Source organism: Schistocerca gregaria, chromosome 5, assembly GCF_023897955.1.
Source record: "Schistocerca gregaria isolate iqSchGreg1 chromosome 5, iqSchGreg1.2, whole genome shotgun sequence".
NCBI classification, from domain to species: Eukaryota; Metazoa; Arthropoda; class Insecta; order Orthoptera; family Acrididae; genus Schistocerca; species Schistocerca gregaria.
In genome coordinates this window covers 366906172-366926266 of record NC_064924.1, presented here as the reverse complement: position 1 = coordinate 366926266, position 20095 = coordinate 366906172, and the positions used below count along the sequence as shown (strand labels likewise).

The window sequence follows — 20095 nt, the reverse complement described above, 5'->3', positions numbered from 1 at the left end:
GTTATTTGAGGCTGACTTTGGGTTGATTTTACTGCCATTAATGTACATTTGCATAATGACCATAAATATACGATGAGAGAAATCAGGACTTGTACAGAGGCCAATAGACAGTGGTTTTCCCCTTCCCTATTTGCGATTGGAGCACGAAAAGAAATTACTAGTACTGTTATATGGCACTCTCCATCGCTGTTTGCGGTTTATGTATTTAGAAATAAATCCGTCTCTGGGCCCAACCATCTCTGTGGCCAACTGTCTCCAGGGTTTCAAGAGTCCATCACCTCCAAAAATCAGTCATCTACAGAGCTCTGCCAGACTGCGGTAGCTTCACAAGCAGTGGGTTCCTCCGACGCATTGTCCTCCTTCCACCAGGCTTTTTGGATCAACAGGACCCTCCATTCCTCAATTCCTCACCCAGACATACAATTTCCTTTGTGCTCCTACGCATGCTCCAGCAGCAAGCACTCATTGGAGTTTTTCCTCCAGCACTCTGCTCTCGTCTTTTCCCTGCTCTCATGCACACATGGCAGTGAGCTCACAACAGACCAGTCTTCCAGTGCTTAAGCCCCTTCCTTGTGGATCCTACGTCGGATCCTCTGACAGCTTCACACTCAAGTGATTCCTCTGGTGCTGTGCTCTATTTCTTTCCACTTACTTCCTGGCCACTCTACACCATCAATCCTTCCATGATGTGCTAGCCTTCATCTGTTTCTTTTTCCAGATGCACATGTTCCTGCCCACTCTGCTGTTGGCCATTGTGCCCAGACTGTCCACGACTTCTGCATGGTGATGCCTCCCAACTCAGGAACAAGATATAGGGTCTGGGGTGCAACCGTCATTGGCTCCCTCGACATTTTCAGATGCCTATGTCAGCCGATGGGGTGGGGGACTGTGGTGGGGGGGGGGGGGGGGAGGGGAGGGGGGGGGGAAATCAGTTCCACTGTGGTGACCTGTCAATGTGGCTCCTCCCTCCCCCATAAGACAGAGGTTATACAGGCCTGCACCAATTACTCCCCAAAGTGAGAAGTGGATGTAGGCTCTTCAGCTACAAGCAAGATAACTCCACCATCTAGGGAAGAAGGGAAGCAGTATCTGCTCCTACATTTTGAAGGGACAGCAACTGCACGTACACCTGTGTCCTGCAAATGATCTGGCCTCAAGCATCATCCACTTCTTGTACACGCATCCACAAGTGAGCTATGATGATAACAGTTCCAGGTAGCAAGCCAGCACAACAACAAATACAATGCTGTTTGTTATCACTGGAAACTCAAGATACCAACACTGCAGGCACTACTCTTGGCATCTGGCTGTGTTCCAGTTCACATCAGGAGCCGACACCTGCATGGAACTATTTCCCTCCACAAGTCACATGCCTGAAAATAGTCCGCATTGTATACCTTTGCTTCAGCAGTACTGAGGTCAGTGCATTGTCTCCAACAAGCCAGTCATTGCAGGAGTTATACCAAGCAATTCCACCGAATGCTCCGCGGTCTTCATTCAGAGTAGCTCCTCACTGGTGCCGACTTCTGCAAATCTAATTAATCCCTCTTTCAGCAGATTCTCACTCACAGACCTAGCCTTTGTCTACACCTCACAGTTAAGCTTGCATCACGCATCATCAATAGAGTTATCAGCCTGTTGGTATCTCCTGTAGTAATTCCACAAGGGGTTACTCGCTAAGTCTTCCTGTGACAAACATAAACTCTACAGTTGTGTCATAATGTTATTTCTTCCTGTAATTCTGTCTTGAATAAATGTGTTATTACTTCTAGTCTACTTGACTGCTGTATGTAGCACACCCTAGTCCATAAAATAGATCATACAGTTGATAAGCTATTAAATGAGAGATAGCTGCCATATTGGAGAGTGAGAAATAATTGGGTTCCTGTAAACTGGGCAATTCAGTGTAGTAAATAACTTATGACATCTGTCATGAAAATGGCTGTGCACATGGGAGGGAGAAAACACAACTATCTCCACACTGTAGCACAGAGGTGCATTGCCCCACACAAAATACCTTTCCTAGTTCTGGATCACAGAATACTGGGATTAGCATGAGTATTTTGATACTGACAACTGATCCTTGACACATAGTTCAAGGTTTTTTTTCAACTCCTTAATCAAGATACATGCAAATATGTATAATGAGCGGCGTTAGATTTCATAGATAGGATAATATTTGCTTAACTCTTTCAGTCACCTGATTTGGGAAGACTGAGCATATTTGTAATGCTGTTAAGAGGAATGTAGGCACTCTGGACCAATCATTACAACCTATGGGTAGAAGATCGGTGTCATTTATTTATTCACTATTGTTATTCACTGGGGCCATACTATAAATTGCCAAACTGCTCATGAAGTAATGAGGTGTCAAATACAACAAGGGAACCATCATTTTATTGTCGATGTGCACTAAACTTCAGCCTGCTTTTTTGTTTGTTATGGGGAGAGTATTATACATGAAGTTTTTCTGAATCATCAGATTCTTATTTCACTAGGATAGATAGGCAGATTTGGAATTAATGTCAGATGTTTTCAGCAGCACATTTTAAATGTCAGTGATCCTTCTGCATGAAGAGTTCAACAGTTTGCAAGCTTCCGAAATGGAACGAGTGAATATGCTGGAGGAACTATATATGTGAAGGTTTTGTACATTCTTTAGTTACATCAATTGAATGACTATGACATTTCCTTAAAATATGTCATTACAATTTTTTTCTAATATTACTGTCAATGTGTAACTGACTTCTCGTTGCTAGCAGTGACACAACCTGAAACCTATCGAATACTGCTCAAACATGGGAAGCTGCAAGGGAGTGGGGTGCTCAGTTTCACTTAAGTAAGAAGCAGGGAATTTGGACACTGGTACCTACAAGAAGGAAAACATTTTTAAACACAAGGAATTTTATGGTTCAACAGTTTGTAGTTGGCAGTTTGTGTTTCAAAATGTTACTAGTTCAACACACACTGCTAAAGTCTCATTTTTAATTAAAACTAATATGTTACATAGATATCATCTAATCAATTTACCTTGCAGTTTAACTTACCCAATACATACAAAAGAAATACTTTTACCTGGTGACAACCAACTTAAAATACAATTTAAATGTTTGAATACTCAGTTTATCCCATCTCATGCTGAAGAAAGAAGATATGTTTGAAGGAACTCACTCATATTGTGCTTAACTTAATTTCACAGATTATTACCATTAATAATGCTTATAAGTTGGATGCCATGAGCTCACACATGTTGAAGGCTCCAGAATGCACATGTTAAATAGATAATTCAAAGCTAATTTGTACAATAACGTGTTACTTTTAAAATTTCCTCCCTGATTTAAAGTATTTTACAACTGATTTCAGAAAGTCATGATATACCTGTCAAACACTCACCAACATTTTGAGTCACAACAGCATGATTCCAATTCAACGACCCAAAAACACAATTAGCTGCATCAATTAGTCTCTTTCGTGCCTCATCAAAAGTGTTTTTCTTCTTTTCCACAGGTTCCGGCAGTTGCTCAAAAACTATTTTAGCTGCTAATTCATCTAGCTCATCCTCTGGGCCCTCCATCTATAAAAAAAGTTATAGAAGCTGCAATATTATAAAAAAAATTATTATCAGCAGATACAAATACACACTGCTCTTTTAATGATAATGTCCACTTTTTCTGCTGTTCCTTCACCACCAGACGCACTGCCTTCATAGTCTGAAGTATACTCAAAAGAAATTTTACACCACCTGCATATCTACAAATGTGTGGGGGCTTAGACTCAAGAGAAGCATGGAGTGAAAGAATAATACTACCTTAACTATGAAATAACACCAAAATAAGAAAAACAGGGCAGCCAGTCGAAAAGTGGGCATCTGTGAAACAAAAATCTGCTTTTGGTAACATTAAAAACAGTAATGCTTCATCCCATGCATTGTAACATATTTGATCCTCAGCATGCTGTCCACAGTGCTTCAACGGCAGCTCTCCTGTGGTCAGCCAGAGTGCGAGGAACATTCCTGCAGTGCTACACATAGTCTCAATTGGTCCCAAGCACACTCAATCTGGTTCATGTCAGCTGATATTGCTGGCCATTGTATTACAGTTGTTTGGGCCTCCTGGAAGAAAGTGTTCATAAGTTGGATGCCATGAGCTCACACATGTTGAAGGCTGCGGCCAAAAGCTGTGTGTAAGCGTGTTTTAAATGTGTCTGTCTGCGACTTAATGTGCCTTCTTTATGGTAAGTAGCAATCTAGCGTTTTCCTACACTGTTGATATTCCTACGTGGAGTTTACATTGTTTGATTTTGCTATAAATTACAACCAAACATTAAAAAGTTTTCTTTGCTAAAGTTCCTTCTCATAAGGGCTTTCAAACTTGAGATGTTCCTGCCTGTCTGTGGTTGCTCAATGAACAATTTAGATAATAGACCTAGAAGCAAGACCTGTCCCATACAACATCCCACAACCACTTATTCCAGTCTAGTCACAAGCATCAAACCGTACCATCAAAGGCAGGGCTACCTGCTAATGCAGTCGTGTGATCTACAACGTAAGCTGCAACCACTGTGCTGTGTTCTACATGGGCATGACAACCAACAAGCTGTCTGTCTGTATGAATGGCCACGTTCAGAAAATTGCAAATTCTGTAATGAAACAAAAATCCTAAAAAGTGAAAAGAAATTTTTTTCTGTTCTTACTCCTCTTAAAATTGATGAGGGTAGTCTGAGAAGGCCATCACTTGAGACGTTGAGGGCTCGTATGAGGATCCTGAGTAAGTGTTGCAATGTCTTTGGCCCATCACAGCAACATCTGGCTTCAAAGTAGGCTGCAGAGAGGGGGACAGTAGTTCCAGCACTGAGAATGACTGCAATGGAGATGTCGCCACACCCTAGTTGATGCAGTCTGACACAGAGCAGGTGTAAGTGGCGAAAGAGGCACATAACTGCCATGTTCACCGAAAAGTGGTCGATATCACAAAGATCATCATGCAGTGACAATTGTGGGAAAACCTTGAGAACAGGGGAAGAGTTTGTAATTTCAGTAGCTGAAAAGGTGTCATGCGTGGCACTGAAGAGGGCAGGCATACCATCACTGAGGAGAAACAAATCGAAATTGGAAAGAAGCTGAAGGCTGCTACCACAACAAGTGGCACTTCCTGACAGGGGGCAATGCACAGTGGAATTCCTAAGTGGGAGAAAAGGGAATGAGAGTTGTTGAATTAAAGAGGTCATCTCAATGTAACTTCCCTGCCTAGAAGTAAACAAACAAAATAAATCACAATCGCTGGAAATGTTTCCACTTGCACTGCTACTGCTTCGAAAATGGTGTGGAGGGGAATCCACAAACTAAAGATATATGTGCAAACCAGAGTACAGACCCCTTCAGATGCTCTCACAAGGTCAGTATGGATCTGACACAATGCACAGTAATCTCAAAAACTTGGAGAATGGTCATCAGTGAAGTGTACTTCTTGGAGAGTAACAGGGATCACAGAACAAGAGGAAAATAATTGCAGTTCCAGCAGGAGACAGTAACAGCCATTGCGGTTCCATTGGATCATCATACTGAGGGTGAACTGGTTAGGTCAGAAGGAGCTAGGACAGGTCAAGTACCAATATCACTGTCAGGGTGGAACAACACCAACAAACATCAGTTCAGAGTTTGATAGCATGGGAGGATCTGGCATCTCTGAGGTCACCAGTGTATCCCTCTCCCAACGTTTCTTCTTCTTCTCTTTAACAACTTAATATTGGAAGCTGTCACAATGCAATTCTTACCACCTTAGGGAATGCATGTGAGAAGACAACATCATTAAATTTTATATATGTAAAGCAAATTGATTTAAATTTATGTACTTAATTTTTATATTATGAGAACTGTTTATTGCATGAATGTTTGTTTTCTTTGTTAAATGTTGAGGCCAATGGCGACACAACCTGCCGACATTAAGGGTCTTCGCTTTTGCAGCCAGAAATGCTGAACCACCCACCACCACAGCCAGTGATAGTGAGAAGATCTTACCAGCAACTGCTGCAAAACTCTGGTTCCATTGGACATTAATTGATACTACTGTAATTCAAGACAAAAAGAAAATGAACCATAACTGTAATTAAACTGTAATGATGTTGTAGTGGTCTGGGGCTGGCTGCTACTAATAGTGTATGTATTGTGTATGTCTATCTAATTAGAAGGCAATAAACTTTTACAGAGCTGAAAGTTACTTTTACACTGTACTTACTTATGAAATGAGGAACTTAATCTATCCACAAGAAAGAATAAACAACAAGTTACACACTCTTCATATATGCAAGTACTATTATTATTATTATTATTATTATTATTATTATTAGTAGTAGTAGTAGTAGTAGTAGTAGTAGTAACTAATTAAACCTAACTAACCTAAGGACATCATACACCTCCATGCCCGAGGCAGGATTCGAACCTGCGGCCAGAGCGGTCGCTTGGCTCCAGACTGTAGCGCCTAGAACTGCACGGCCAGTAGTAGTAGTAGTAGTAGTAGTAGTTTGAGAGTATGATCACAGTCTAAGATAATTAAATTTTGGTACAAATTTCATCTATGTACAGCATCTTTGTCTTGTTATCAACTAAACTTCAATTCCTAGGCAACAAGTGAATTGATCTCCCCTCCCTCATTCTGATACAAAGAATCTGCAAGTTTAACAAAGAAATATTTCACGACTACACTTCAATAATTTGACATGGCTTGTATTCCGGTTACATGAAAAGCTAGCATGGTTGAAATGATTTACTGATGGTCAACTAATCTAAACACAATTCTTCAGACAAGAAGTGTAACACTGTACTGATGATCTTGCGAGGGATTATCAACTGTCGGTGTAGGAAAGGAAGGAAAGTGGACAGCTCTGAGACCCACAGCCTCTGGCTCCTTCAGCCACTGGCTGGCACTTGTTGCTGATCTTGGATTTCTGGGGAGATGGTTCCCAAATGGGAGCTATCACTAGCATAGGAAATTGTGCTTCTCTGGTGGGATACATGGAGACATTCCTGAAAATGTTGCCGCAGGAACCACAAGAAGGAAGTTCCTATCTTCTCCATAGTCTAGTTTATTTGTGGAACTACAAAAGGTTGATGCCAACAACCTGGGCATACAGTGGCATAGTCAATATCAGTGGGACTTGATACAATCATATTTTTCACAAGCTCTAAGACATAAGTTTTTTTACTGCTTGATTAGAATGCACACTTCAGGGATCAGGGAAAATGGTAGCCTGACAACTGACAAAGACAGTTGTAGTGCACGTGATGAATTTTTGTGAAGCAGCTGGCCAGTCTCCCAATATCGGGTTGCGTGTAAACTGGGAAGTCATATGCCCATAGTGGTGGCATTTAAAGCACAATTTTTACCTTCTCTGGAAGTTAAGCCCATGTCACACATGAGGATGACTGCACCAGTTCCAACTTTGTTGTTTGGTAGGCTTTGATGTACACACTGTATGGAGTGAATCCCTCCCCTCCCCAAGTGTTCGAAAGTTTAATCCCTGTACCACATTAATGTTCTTATGGGGTATTGTAGTAACAAGTACATCACCACCAACTTTTTTACAACACAAGAACACCCAGGACTGGGTAGGATTTGCAATCTTAATTATGATGGAACAACTTTTTAATTTACTACAGGAAGACGGTTAAATATGTTTATGATATTCTCCCCAATAAACATTGACTTACTGCAGAGAAAGTACCCTGCAACTATTTGGGTACAAACCATGAACTGAGCGAGTATGTCTCGACTGGTTTTCCTTCCCTCCCATGGAATATTCAAGGAGGGAAAATTCCAAGGGTCGTAATGATCTTCACTAAATCGCAAACTGCCTGAAGAAGCTGTTGGAGCCTCATAGCCACTGGCTGAGAACTTCAGTCATTTCATGATCCCAAATATCTGTCAAGATGCCACCTATTCCAAACAAGCCAGCCAGAGCAAAGGCTACCAGGCCTGATGACTGCTGCCCAGAGTCCTAGAGCCGCTAAACAGACAGACACTTACTCTTCAGCAAGTGCAGGGAGGTAACAGCTCAGGTATCAATAATGCAACTCCTGGGTGTTCACGAGGCTACCAATGTATGGAGGACACCCACATATGAAATGGCTGCCATGCTGGGTATTGGGTGACAGCTTAGGCATCAATAGTGTGACCTCTGCATGTTCAGGAGGCTACCGATTATGGGCACCTGACGATGCCCACACAGGAAATGGCTGGCACACTGAGTACTGGCTGACTTGCTCCACATGGCCCACACATTCCGTGAAAATTTAAAAATAAGTGTAGTTCAAACAAAGATGTGGGAACGGGATATAAGTTAACCACAACTCTTGGTGTAAAATAAATGGAACAGAGTGGAATAAGCCATAATCTACATCCTACGAGTCAGCTATGTTCTCTACAGGAAATCTATCCTAGAGTATAAGCCTGAGAGAAGATATAGTCAGGGTGTAAAATTGCAGTACAAGTAACTGACTGCCAGGTGCATATTTGCTAAAGAGTTGTGAGCCTTCTGGGTGTGTCAAAAGGGAACTTCGCCCACAAGAATTAAAATATTACATATATATGAAATAAAATTGCTGACAAGTGTCTACCAGGGGATGGACGTTGGGAAGGTTAAAAAGGATAGGTGTCTCAGGTTCCAGGATGAGACAGACCTGCCAATTGTGAGGATGAGGGGAGATGAAGATTAAACAAGATTAATTCATCAAAAGTTTAAATCACTACATGATTACTCTGCAAATTCACAATGAGGCTTCATCGAAGCCATTTCTCTACTGCACCACTCTCTATCACTGTGCGGGAAAAACGAACACTTAAATCTTTCTGTGCAAGCTCCGATTTCTCTTATTTTATTATCATCATTCCTCACTATGTAGATGGGCAACAACAAAATATTTTCTCATTCTGGTGAAAGAAGTTGGTGATCAAAATTTCATGAGAAGATCCTGCCACAACATAAGAACACCTTTGTTTTAATGACTGTCACCCCAATTCACACATCATATCCGTGACGCTCTCTCCCCTATTTCGTGATAGTATATAACAAGTTTCTTTGAAGTTTTTCGATATCTTATCTGATGTGGATCCCACACTGCACAGCAATACTCCATAAAAGGGCATAAAAGTATAATGTAGGCAGTCTCTTTAGAAGGCTTGTTGCATTTTCCCAGTGTTCTGCCAATAAATCATAGTCTCTGGTTTGCTTTGCCCGCAACATTATCTATGTGGTCATTCTAATTTAACCCACTGCAATTGTAATCCCTAAGTATTTAGTTGAATTTACAGGCTTTAGATTTGTGTGACTTATAGCTGAAATTCAATGAATTCCTTTTGGTTCTCATGTGGACGTCTCGAAACTTTTCATTATTTACAGTTAAACTGTCACTTTTCATGCCATGCAGATGTTGTTGTTGTTGTTGTTGTTGTTGTTGTTGTTGTGGTCTTCAGTCCTGAGACTGGTCTGATGCACCTCTCCATGCTACTCTATCCTGTGCAAGCTTCATTTCCCAGTACCTACTGCAACCTACATCCTCCTGAATCTGTTTAGTGTATTCAATCTCTTGGTATCCCTCTACAATTTTTACCTTCCACACTGCCCTCCAGTACTAAATTGGTGACCCCTTGATGCCTCAGAATATGCCCTACCAACCGATCCCTTCTTCTAGTCAAGTTGTGCCACAAATTTCTCTTCTCCCCAATTCTATTCAATACCTCCTCATTAATTATGTGATCTACCCATCTAATCTTCAGCATGCAGATATCTTGTCTATATTGCTTTGCAAATTGTTTTGATCATCTGATGACTTTCGTCATCTGCAAACAATCTAAGAGTGCTACTCAGATTGTCTCCCAAATTGTTTATGTATGTCAGGAACAGCAGAGGGCCTATAACACTTCCTTGGGGAACACTAGGTATTACTTCTGTTTTACTCGATTACTTTTTGTTAATTACTATATATTGTCACATTCCAGAAGGAAATCACGAATCCAGTTGCATAACTGAGTTTACTATAGGCATGCAATTTGATGAGAAGTCGTTTGTGAGGTACAATGTCAAACACTTTCTGGAAATCTAAAACTATGGAATCAATTTGACATCCCCTCTCAACAGTACTCATTACTTTGTGAGACTAAAGAGCTAGATGTGATTCACAAGAACGATATTTCCTGAAACCATGTCTACAAATTGTTTTCTTCGAGATAGCTCATAATGTTCAAACACAGTACACGTTCCAAAATACTACCGCAAATCAACACTAGCGATATGGGTCTGTAATTCAGCAGATTACTTCTATTTCCTTTCTTGGGTTCTGATTTGACTTGTACAACTTTGGCATGGATCTTTCAATGAGCAATCATTTGTATACGATTGCTAAATGTGGAGTGCGTGTATCAGCATACTAAGAGTAACGTGACTGGTATCCAATTAGGATCAGAGGCCTTGACTTTATTACATGATTTAAGCTGCTTTGCTATACCCAGGATACCTACTTCTAAGTTACTCATGTTGGCAGTTGTTCTTGGTTCGAATTCCAGAATATTCACTTCTACTTTGGTGACGGATTTTCGGAAAACCACATTTATTAACCCTGCTTCAGTGGCATCTGTCATCAGTAACATCACCATTGTTATCACACAGCGAAGCAATTGGTTGTCTTTCCACTGGTGTACTTTATTTATAACCAGAACCTCTTTGGATTTTCTTCCACATTTCGAGACAGAGTATCGCTGGCAAAAGTATTAAAAGTATCACTCACTGAAGTTTGCGCTATATTTTGAGCTTCTGTAAACCTTTGCCAATGTTGTGGATTTTGCATTCTTTTAAATTTAGCATGCTTTTGTTGTTGCTTCTGCAACAGTGCTCTGACCTGTTTTGTGTATCATGGAGGACCACTATCATCTCTTATTAATTTTTTTGACAATGTCACTCACCAGCCATCAATATTATTTCTTTGATTTGAACCACATCTGGTCTACGCTTACATATTCAGATAGGAAGGAGTAGAGCCTGTCTCTTAGGAAGGCCTCAGGCAAATTTTTATCTGCTTATGTTTATTTTTGCTGAGTTTGGACGTTATTTGTTGCTAAAAGGTCAAGTACGTTTTCGCAACCATTTACACTTTGAGTTGGCTCATGAAGTAATTGATCAAATTAATATTCCAAGAACACATTCAGAATGATTTCGGATAATGTTTTATGTTTATCTCTGACTTTTAAGATGTATTTTTGCCAACACATTGAGGGTAGACGGAAGTCACCAACAGTGACAACTGTACGAGTGGGGTACCTATTTGAAATGAAACTCAAGTTTTCTTTGAACTGTTCAGCAATTGTATCTTTTGAGTTAGGGTCAGTAAACGGAATCAGTTACTAATTTATGCTGGTTGTCATGTATAACCTCTATACACACTAACTCACACAAACTATCAATTTCAATTTCACTACAAGCTAAACTACATCCGACAGCAATAAACACTGCACCCACCAACCGTATTTAATCTATCCTTTCTGATCACAGTTAGCTCCTTTGTAACACTTTTGGCTGAACTCGTTTCCAGGTTTAGTCAGCTTTCTGAACCTATAACAATTTGAGCTTCAGCGCTTCATATTAGCACTTGGAGCTACGATTCTTTTCCAACACAGCTATGACAGTTTACAACTACAATACTGACTGTTTCTATGTGTTTTATTCCGTGTTTACCCTGCACCCTCTTACGATTGATGTCCTTTCTGTAGTTTCCCGAGATCCTCTGACCTAAAAAACCATCCAGTCCTCTCCACACAGCCTCCAATATCTGTGCATCTGATTTCTGCATGTAGTCAACTCCTGACCTATTAAGCGGAGCCTGGAAACCCACCATCCTATGGTACAAGTCAAATCTGCAGCCTACATGGTTGCAGAACCGTCTGAACCCCTGATTTGTGACAAGTTCTGCCTTCCATCTTGCAAGCCTATGATGTCAAATATGTGGTTTCTAGCTCTTGAACAAACTGCCTGTATATTCTATTGATCTTAAAAATTTTACAGTCTAATCGTTACAAATTATGGTAGTATGATCACATCTTTAACATGTGGAACTACTCGTCAGATTGGGAATTTAGAGATCAACTTCACAGCACTTAAGCCTTTTGGGACGACGGAGCGCATTTCCCCAAAGTGGAGCAATTCGGCAGCGCTGTGTGGGTTCCATATCCCTTAGGTTTCTTTCGTCGCTTATAAAATCTACAGTCTTTGACTTATCGGTGTATTTTTTTTTAATTAAGCTGAAAACAAGCTCTTTACCAGAATACTATTTTCATTATTCCACATCGTGCACTTTGTGACTTGGTGGTAATGTTAAAATAGGGAGAAAAAAAAGAAATATTTGATTTTTTTTCCTTTTTTTAGTTGAGAGGTGATGCATTGAATTAGACATATTAAAATTAGTTGTATCTTATTATTTAAAGCTCTAGCTTTAAAACGACATATAAAATACAATTTTATCTCTTATGGGACATTTGTGGAAAAAAAATAAAAAGACTATTTTGAGGGATGAAAAATTTGATTTATATCAATGAACTACAAAACTGAACAAAATTTGCTTAAAACAAACTTTACAACTTTGTCATATCGATTTTTCGATAGGTAACCATATTTTACGAGTCCTTTCAGTACTTTGCTACTTTGTGATGCCTGTTGAATCACTCAGGCACATGAAGAGAAGGGTTGGATGGACAAATTTAGCAAAAAAAGGGGGACTGTTTATGACCTCCTGGCTTGGAGCGATCACTGAAAATGATACAGTCACCATGTTTTCCGGTGTCCATTCTTGCAATAGCACGGTACAGACCATGTAGGTCACCGTGCTCAGAGCATGGCCTCTTCCTTGATGGGATTGGTTGAGCCCTGATGTCGCCCACAAGCTCCTTGACGAGACTCTTCTGGAACTGCAAATGACTCTTTGGTGTCTCTCCTTGTTTCTTCGCTATGATGACATATAGCAAGTAAGCGTTGACAACCCCCACCTGAAATTAACCAGAACAATTACCCTTTTGTCAAAATAAAAATTTTTCAAGTAGGCCAAGGCCTATTAGAAAAGTGAATATTGTACCTCGAATAACCAGAAAAAAATTTTCCTCCGCCACCTGAGGGATTTTCTGGCAAAATAGTATGACACGCAGTAGTGATCGGTTCTGTCTAAGGTTCCCACATTTGCCGTGTAGTCACAAATCATTAACGGCTTCTGGATCACCTCTTCACCACCTCCCAATTTTTTCCGGATGATTTATTTCTTAGTATCGTTGTGATGAGTAATTCCATGATAACTAGCCTTTTGTCTTTCCATGCTAGAATAACTGTCACCGTGTTCTCTAACACCTTCACGTCGGCCTTTTTTCCCTTTACCTGCAAGTAAAAAAAAATATATGATAAATTTTATACAGTCCTATTTTGCAAAATATTTAGTGAAATAAGCTAATTACCTCGACCGGTAAACCTTTTTCGTTTGCCATTATTGTCACGGATAGATGAGTTTTTTCTTTCTTCAATTCCAATTTAGAATATCTGTCGGTGTACATGTGTCTCCCCTAAGCGTGGCAATCTTGATGTAGTCAAACAAACAAATGAAGGCTGATTCGGGACGTAAAGGAAAGTTCAGTGCACACCAAGGACTCCGTCATAGGAGACCCGTAGTAGAGCTCAAACGTCAAAATGTATCCTGTTTCGGAATCCGCCAGGACGTAGACTCGTAGGCCCTACTTCGTCAGTTTCTGAGGATTATAGCACTTGAATGCAATTCTTCCCTTGAAACTGACAGTAGACTCATCCACCGCAATTTTTTCTCCTGGAGAAAAGTGCTCAACACTTGCTGCCAATGAAATCGACGACATTCTTCACTTTTTGGGCTCGAGTAGCTAATTTTGATGAGCCCCGAAGAGTCAGAGGACAAATGTGAAAGGCCCGGTAAAGTTGCAAAAATCAGTCACAGTGAAATACTTCCAGAAAAAAGTCCTGCTTTGTTGTCCAATCAGTAGAAAAGTAGGCTTTTATGTCACTTTTTTCATTCATTGCCATGATGAGAATGGTACCCAAAAAAGCTTTTATTTCCATGAAAATCACATCATGCCAACCTCTCTACTGTGAACAGGGTTTCAGGGGGTTCATTTTTTCAATCTTATCGTGGGCGTATCGGTTTGTCTTGGACGCAATGTCATTCAAAAATTCATCAGAAAAATATAGTTGGAAAAAATCTACAAAACTCCTACAATTTGTCACTACTTCAGAAATTTTTTCCCTTTGTGGCGCAAAATCAATGTCATTAGGAAGCTCCCCTTTTTCTGTAATATCTGTCCACACAACCGCCCTGAGGAGCACCACTGTTCACGCCACCGCCATCAGCCAAATCACCACCATCCTCTAAATTTTCTTCAACGACATTTTCTTCCTCATTGTCTTCTTCATTTTCCTCTTCATCATCTATTTCGTCATCACTACTTCCTGACCACTCACTCTCACCATCATATTCATCTACATTCCACTTTTCATTACTGTCATTCAGCAAACTCTCAATGTCCTTATTCGATAAACGAGCTCTAGTTATGTAGCCACGAACACAAAAATCACCACTTCATTTGAAAGACAATAAATAACTGAAGCGCAAAAACATAAACATGACTGCAGGTGTCACACAAGCTCCCTAGCAACAGTGCGACCAATTAGCAGAGCGCTGAGAGGAATACTGGAGGGAGAGGGATTGAACACATGGCGATCACCCGCGCTCAACGTGTAGTTCACATTTTTCCCCAACAGAATGCGCCCCATCCCATGTCGATAATCCAAGCTAGTCCCTACATACAGCGCTGGGCGTGTGACGCAACAGTCGGGCCACGTACAGTAGAGTCTCGATTATCCAACCTACGCCGGCTGCGGCAAGGTCGGATAAGCGGGAAGGCTGGATAACACAGAAAATAATATAAAAAAACACAAAAACCAAACTGAAGTAGGCCAAATGAGTTAAACATTTAATACAATACAAATCAAATTAAACTGAGTAGATATTTACTGTGTGAAGAAGTTAGCAATTGTCTTTTGTTTGCCTGCTGTTTGGCATTTTTTGCTGCTAAATCATGTAGTCTCTTAAGAAGTAAAACCTTGGTAGATGTTGTTTCCTCCAGTTGCTCTAAATATTTTAAAGCAGTTTCTAAGGCCTTGTGTCCTTTGTGTGAGAAATCTTGGGCGCACTTTCCTCTACTACAACCACTTCTTCATCTTCTTCGTTTCCGTTTACCATGTTGACTACTTCTTCATGTCACTTCAAATTATCCCGGAACTTTTTGTAACAATGAAAGCAGGGTAGTATTTTCTGGTTCGGTCTGCTGCTGTAGATTTTCATCGTCTGGAGAATTTTCTTGATTTTCCTGTAGCAAAATTTTCTAGGATTTTGCAATTGTATTTGCTCCAACACTCTCCCAAGATTGGGCCATGTCATCAGCTGTCTTTCAAATTAATATGGTGCAACTGGCTCTAGCATGTCTTCTCCCTGGTCCATAGCATTAATTAAAGAGGAAAGCAAGTTTCTCTTCAGTGTCTCTAAGGTCCCTTGGTCCATAGGCTAACATTAGGATGTGACATTTGAAGGCAAAAACATGACCTTTATATCTTGATCTTGAAATTCATCTTCATTAGGATGACAAGTGGCATTGTCTAGAAGCAACAGTGCTTTGCGGCACAAGTTGTTGGCTTTAAAAAAACTTTTCAGTTTGTGGCACGAACTTGTTAAAAAAACATTATTTAAAAATGTCTGAGCTCAGCCAAGTTTTTTTTTTTTGTTCTAATATTTCACAGGTAAAGTACTTTTAGATACATTTTTAAATGCTCTCGGGTTTTTTGGCTTACCTATCATAGACCGTTTCATTTTCAAATTTGCTGTGGCATGCAAGAATTGTCACACTTTCTTTGCTACATTTGTAGCCTAGCACTGCCTTTTCGGCCTTTGACGCTAATGTTTTTTCCGGTACCATTTTGTAATTGAGACCAGTCTCGTCGCAGTTAAAAATTTGATCGCCTGTTAAGTTTTCCTTGTCCAATACCTTGTGAAGTTTGTTCCTAAACAATTGAACAGCTTTAAAATTTGCTGAAAGGTTCTCACCACAGACATTAAGCAGCCGAACTCCGTATCTTTTCTTCCATCTATCGAGCCAGCCTACACTAACTGTGAAATCAGGTTCACCTTCATTTAGTTCGTTACAAAACTTTAAGGTTTTTTCCTGCAAAATAGGTCCCGACATGGGTACACCTTTATCTCTACACTGAGTAAATCATAGGAACAAAGCTTCACTTACTTTTTCATAATTACATTCTTTCATTGCTTTCCGATCTTCCAAAACAGCCGAGGTTGCTTGCAGAGAACACCACTTCTCAATTTCACTGCAGTTCCTTTTCCAGTCTCCAACTGTTGTTTTCCCGATGTTATAATCTTGCGCCACTTTTAATAAAGTTTCACCACCATCTATTCTTTTTAAATCTTTAAGTTTTTCTTCCATTGAAACGACCACCTTTTTCCGTTTTGAAGCCATCACCACAATTTTTTACAATAAACAAAGTGCAACACCTCCACTCCACAGCAGATCTAAGTTAGCACTGAGGAGTGAGGAGTAGCAGACAGCGACAATGAACTAAATATCAACAAACAACACATTAGTCACTTACCTGTCATCGGCTGGTGCACGGCTGGCGCTGTGAAAGTGTCAGATAACACAGAATGTCAGATAACCGAAGATCAGATAACCGAGATTCTACTGCATATGGGCCTCACATCCCATAGTGACTGCCGCGTCGGGCCACGTATGTGGGCCTCGCGTCCCGAAAGGGTTAAAGCACACTTGATTTATTCTTGTGAAACATGCACTAATTACTAAAATGAAGACAGTAGTTTGCTCAAATCTGCTGCTGGCTCTACTCTTAATATTACTTATTTCAAAAACATCAAGTTCTGAAATAGTAACATGCATGTGTCCCATCATGTCACATTATGACCTATATGGAATTTATGATGATGTGTATCCCCACACTAATTGGATAGGGACTGAGCTTATTGCTTTTTAGAAACATGAATCCCTAACATATAGTTAGATTTTCAATGAAAAGCTTTCTTACTGATTCCAGTGTTCCAACAATTTTCTCAACACCTTTACACACCCAGTATTTGCCCACAGTTTTAATAACTCCTTATATCTCTCTAACGACAGGAAATTCTAACACTGTTTTAGCCTGTCACTATTTAGCAGTTTCATTGACATACAGTCAGGTACGATTTCCTCTGCTGATTTTCGGGAAGATTAATCTTGACATGTTACACAAACTATCCTGGTGACTCTTCAGTGTTTATGGCAAATCAAACATATCACCGAAATAAATCAAAAAGATATGTACCAAGCCAATGTTCACAAGGCTAAATCTACTTTTGTAGATCAAACAACAATCCAGAACAACATAAAACAAAATAATTAATACATGATAACACTATAAATATATCCTGGAGCTTGTAATGGATCTGGGAGATGTATTATTTTCAACTGAAGTTATCGATACCGAATTTAGTGGGCGAAGTGGTGAATGTTTTTCTCTTATATTTTTGTCGGAATTTTTATAAATTATAATCTACTAATTTTTTATGTTAATTTACTATTATGTTTAAAAATTGCAATATATTGATTGATATTGGTGGATATGACGAACGATATCAAAGAGACTTATAACAAGTGGAAGTTTGGGTGTCGTGTTGAATATCTTTGAAGCTAGAGTCATTCTTTGTCACTTGTAGTCGGCTGTGGTCGGTTGAGACGCAGTCGTGGAACAAAGTTGTAATTCCCTGTGAAATAAATCGAAAGTGAATGATGAACTTATGAGTTTTTTGTATTACTTTTTATATCAAGTAGCAGCAAGCAAGCACATCCAGAAAGAAAAAAATGGTATTAGAAACACCCAAATTGAGACAGTGTCAAATAACACAGAATGTCAGATAACCGAAGATCAGATAACCGAGATTCTACTGTATATGGGCCTCACATCCCATAGTGACTGCCACATCGGTGAACAGCGGAACAAACGGCACTATTGGAATCATACTCATATTAGACAACTGAAGCCACCTGAAGGAATTTAACTAATATAGAAAGAAACTTCCACATGGGAAAAATATATTAAAAACAAAGATTCCAAGACTTACCAAGCGGGAAAGCGCCGGCAGACAGGCACATGAACAAAACACACAAACACACACACAGAATTACGAGCTTTCGCAACTGGCAGTTGCTTCGTCAGGAAAGAGGGAAGGAGAGGGAAAAATGAAAGGATGTGGGTTTTAAGGGAGAGGGTAAGGAGTCATTCCAGTCCCGGGAGCGGAAAGACTTCCCTTAGGGGAAAAAAAAGGACAGGTGTACACTCGCGCACACACACACACACACACACACACACACACATATCCATTCGCACATACACAGACACAAGTGTATGTCTGTGTATGTGCGAATGGATATGTGTGAGTGTGTGTGTGTGTGTGTGTGCGCGCGAGTGTACACCTGTCCTTTTTTTCCCCTAAGGGAAGTCTTTCCGCTCCCGGGACTGGAATGACTCCTTACCCTCTCCCTTAAAACCCATATCCTTTCATTTTTCCCTCTCCTTCCCTCTTTCCTGACGAAGCAACTGCCAGTTGCGAAAGCTCGTAATTCTGTGTGTGTGTTTGTGTGTTTTGTTCATGTGCCTGTCTGCCGGCGCTTTCCCGCTTGGTAAGTCTTGGAATCTTTGTTTTTAATATATATATATATATATATATATATATATATATATAAGTGACTGCTTTATTTGAACTATGCCAGGTTTTATTACAAAATAACAATAGTGGGACGTCAGTTTCAAGCTGCCTCATCTAAATGGAGCATGTTAATCACAAAACTCAACAAACCTTTCAACAGTAAGCTGAACACAAGACGGTCCTAACTCTGAAACCACTGCACTTCCTCTGTGCTTGTATGACGGGGCTACTTGGCGAAGGTCATGAAGCAAATATGGTATACTTTTCCTTTTGCATATCCACCATGTATTGCCAATAAGAATCAAAGTCTCCCATATGGCTCCTTCATGGACAGCTGTCTGTTCTGGGACAAGCTGTTTCGTAAAACAGACTTACAGGGTTACAGAAGTGTCTGATTCCTCCGGTCTGCTTTGACCCATGACATCATCAATATGGTGGAAATGACTATTCTAAGCGTCTCCAATATGACGCCTGTGACGTCAGAACATACACATGGCTACAAAGACAAAAATACATATAAATAAAACAATAACATCTCCCTCCAAAAATACAATCAAACAAAACAAAATTACAACAATCCGCTACACCACAAAATCTACAGGAATCGGACACTTCTCTTGACCTGTACAGATCAACCACAACTGATGATACCAAAACACTAACACCTACAACTACAACTACATAAATAGGAATAGGATATTTCCCTTGACATATATACGTCAACCACAGCTGACAATACCAAAACCTACAGCCGAAAATTGGAATTGTACATTTCCCCTGACTTGTACAGGTCAACCACAACTACTGACACCAAAAACCAAGACTTGCAACTACGAAAAATGAAATCAAAACCACACCTCAAAAATCTAAAAAGCAAACATCCCTACATAAATTAAAACACATTCAATACACCATAAATACACCAAAAAGGTTGGCCGCCACCACACACACACACACACACACACACACACACACACACACACACACACTGCCGTTTGTGCCCATCCCTGGCCCAAAATTACGCAACTCTGGTCAACCTCATGTTCTCACGACAAATACTACACTTCACAATCTCAGCAATCAGTCCAAATAACTAGAGAAATTTAATACTGAACAACATGTCCTCCCCCACCTCCGAAAACAAGATAGCACTGTTATATTTCATTGTCATATCCATACCTAACAACAGAAGCCACACAATAAATTGAATGTCTTACAGCACCACAAACAGCAAACCAATAACACCCAACCAAAGTACGAAACAGGTAAACAAAAAATGTAATT

At 40.1% G+C, this 20095-nt stretch overlaps 1 protein-coding gene across 4 annotated transcripts in view; it reads right to left on the bottom strand.

Moving 5' to 3' along the window:
- LOC126271932 (DNA repair protein RAD52 homolog) overlaps positions 1 to 20095 on the bottom strand; it is a 62292-nt gene that overhangs the window by 28268 nt on the left and 13929 nt on the right. For 2 of the 4 annotated variants that reach the window (XM_049974350.1, XM_049974348.1), the window contains exons 2-4: positions 13112 to 13404; positions 12851 to 13025; positions 3394 to 3574 (exon numbers count right to left, since the gene is read on the bottom strand). In XM_049974350.1, the coding sequence (XP_049830307.1) occupies positions 3394 to 3574; positions 12851 to 12853 (184 nt within the window). In that variant the 5' untranslated portion in view covers positions 12854 to 13025; positions 13112 to 13404. The remainder of the gene's footprint in view (positions 1 to 3393; positions 3575 to 12850; positions 13026 to 13111; positions 13405 to 20095) is intronic. The other 2 variants (XM_049974352.1, XM_049974351.1) reach the window with 1 other exon arrangement.